Source organism: Opisthorchis viverrini (genome assembly GCF_000715545.1).
Source record: "Opisthorchis viverrini unplaced genomic scaffold opera_v5_397, whole genome shotgun sequence".
Classification (NCBI taxonomy): Eukaryota; Metazoa; Platyhelminthes; class Trematoda; order Opisthorchiida; family Opisthorchiidae; genus Opisthorchis; species Opisthorchis viverrini.
In genome coordinates, this window is record NW_008752051.1 from 370,162 (window position 1) to 371,557 (window position 1,396).

The following is a 1,396-nucleotide window of genomic DNA, read 5'->3' on the forward strand; positions in this document are numbered from 1 at the left end:
CGAGTTTGTACGTTTTTGAAGTGCTTGTGATCTACGTCATTTTGATAAAAGAAAAATCACAAATCAGTTAAAATTGCAAAATATCTGGTGAACTCACCTTGGAGGATGAAATTTGCTATTTTGTTAAGTTGCAATTTTGCCGCAATTAAAATGATCTGAGCCATCTAAGTAAAACAAACTAACAATAAATAACCATTGTTTATGTATGGGATTTTGAAAAACAAAACACAACGAGGCAGATTCGGTTTTCGGAAAAGGAATATCACAGACATACCAATATTGATCATTTATCACCCTCAACACAGGGACCTATAGCCAAAAAACCGCAGCGTTTGTTGAAGTTATTTAAAATTATGACATAAACGGCGAGGTTTCTGACATGTTTTTAAAACAATTCAGTGAATGAATGTTTGAATCAAGGTACGTCTTTCCATTCACTTTTAACACCAAATTTGCAACCCGGAATTAATAATTCCTCGGGATTGGATAAGCAAGCATCATCCTTTTAACCAGGTGGTGCTGTCAAGCGATGCCGTAAATCCTATCGAGGAAATCTGTCCTGCAAGTGTACTGAGACTAGAAGTGAGATGAAAGTTCGGAATCAGTGAATACGTGTCTTGATCCGGCGTTTTAGTTTGTTCATTTGACGCTGATATGGTACTTACCCAAGTACTTCAATCTTCCAACCTCCATGACTAACATCTGCTTGTACCATGTGAAACTCTTCTGGGTAGATTTTGTGATGAGACCCAAACACAACTTGAGCGTCAGGTTCAAAATCGTTGCGATGGTCCGCACTGAGAAGAGAAGAAAAATCGACCAGTTTATCGCGTTACCAATGAGAGAACTGAAAAACTTGATGCACTGATTTCTCATCAGATCAGCGATACGAATTATGTAACATACCATACACAAAGTAGAGTGAACCTCTTGTAGTCTATCAGCTGCTGTTCTGCTAAAACATTGAGAATGTAGGAATCACCTAATCTCCTTCTGGCTGATGGGTAACCCAAACCAAAATGGCCATCACCTAAGACCGGTATCCCCAGGCGTTCGTGGTTGATGCCAAGCACACTAAATGTCATCCGAACAGGTGGAATTCCGTTAAGCTGTTAAATGAAAAGAAATTCATTAAAACACAATTGAACCAACTTTAAAGATGTCTCTGGCAGCATTTGTGGTAACAGATTTTATGCTGTACAAACGTAGAGCCAACTCATATGTCGTTGAAAGGTCCTTATCGAATTTGCTTTTCTGATTCCAGTCAGCGTGAAGTGCTGTTGAGGCTAGGACCACAGTGGTATCCAGAGTTGTATCAACAATGACACAAAAGTTCTGTGCAGGTGTGCCAAGTGACAAATGTGCAACTAGGCCCCTCTTTAAATCCTGGTAATGA

At 39.4% G+C, this 1,396-nt stretch overlaps 1 protein-coding gene across 1 annotated transcript; it reads right to left on the reverse strand.

The window, feature by feature from the left end:
• Window positions 1–497: 497 nt before the first annotated feature.
• Window positions 498–1,085, reverse strand: T265_10667 (hypothetical protein; the record flags this gene model as incomplete). The annotated part of the gene is made up of 3 exons (XM_009177118.1): window positions 498–576; window positions 666–797; window positions 907–1,085. The coding sequence occupies 3 exons, from the start codon at window positions 1,083–1,085 to the stop codon at window positions 498–500; spliced, it is 390 nt and encodes a 129-aa protein (XP_009175382.1).
• Between the last annotated feature and the right edge of the window lie 311 nt (window positions 1,086–1,396).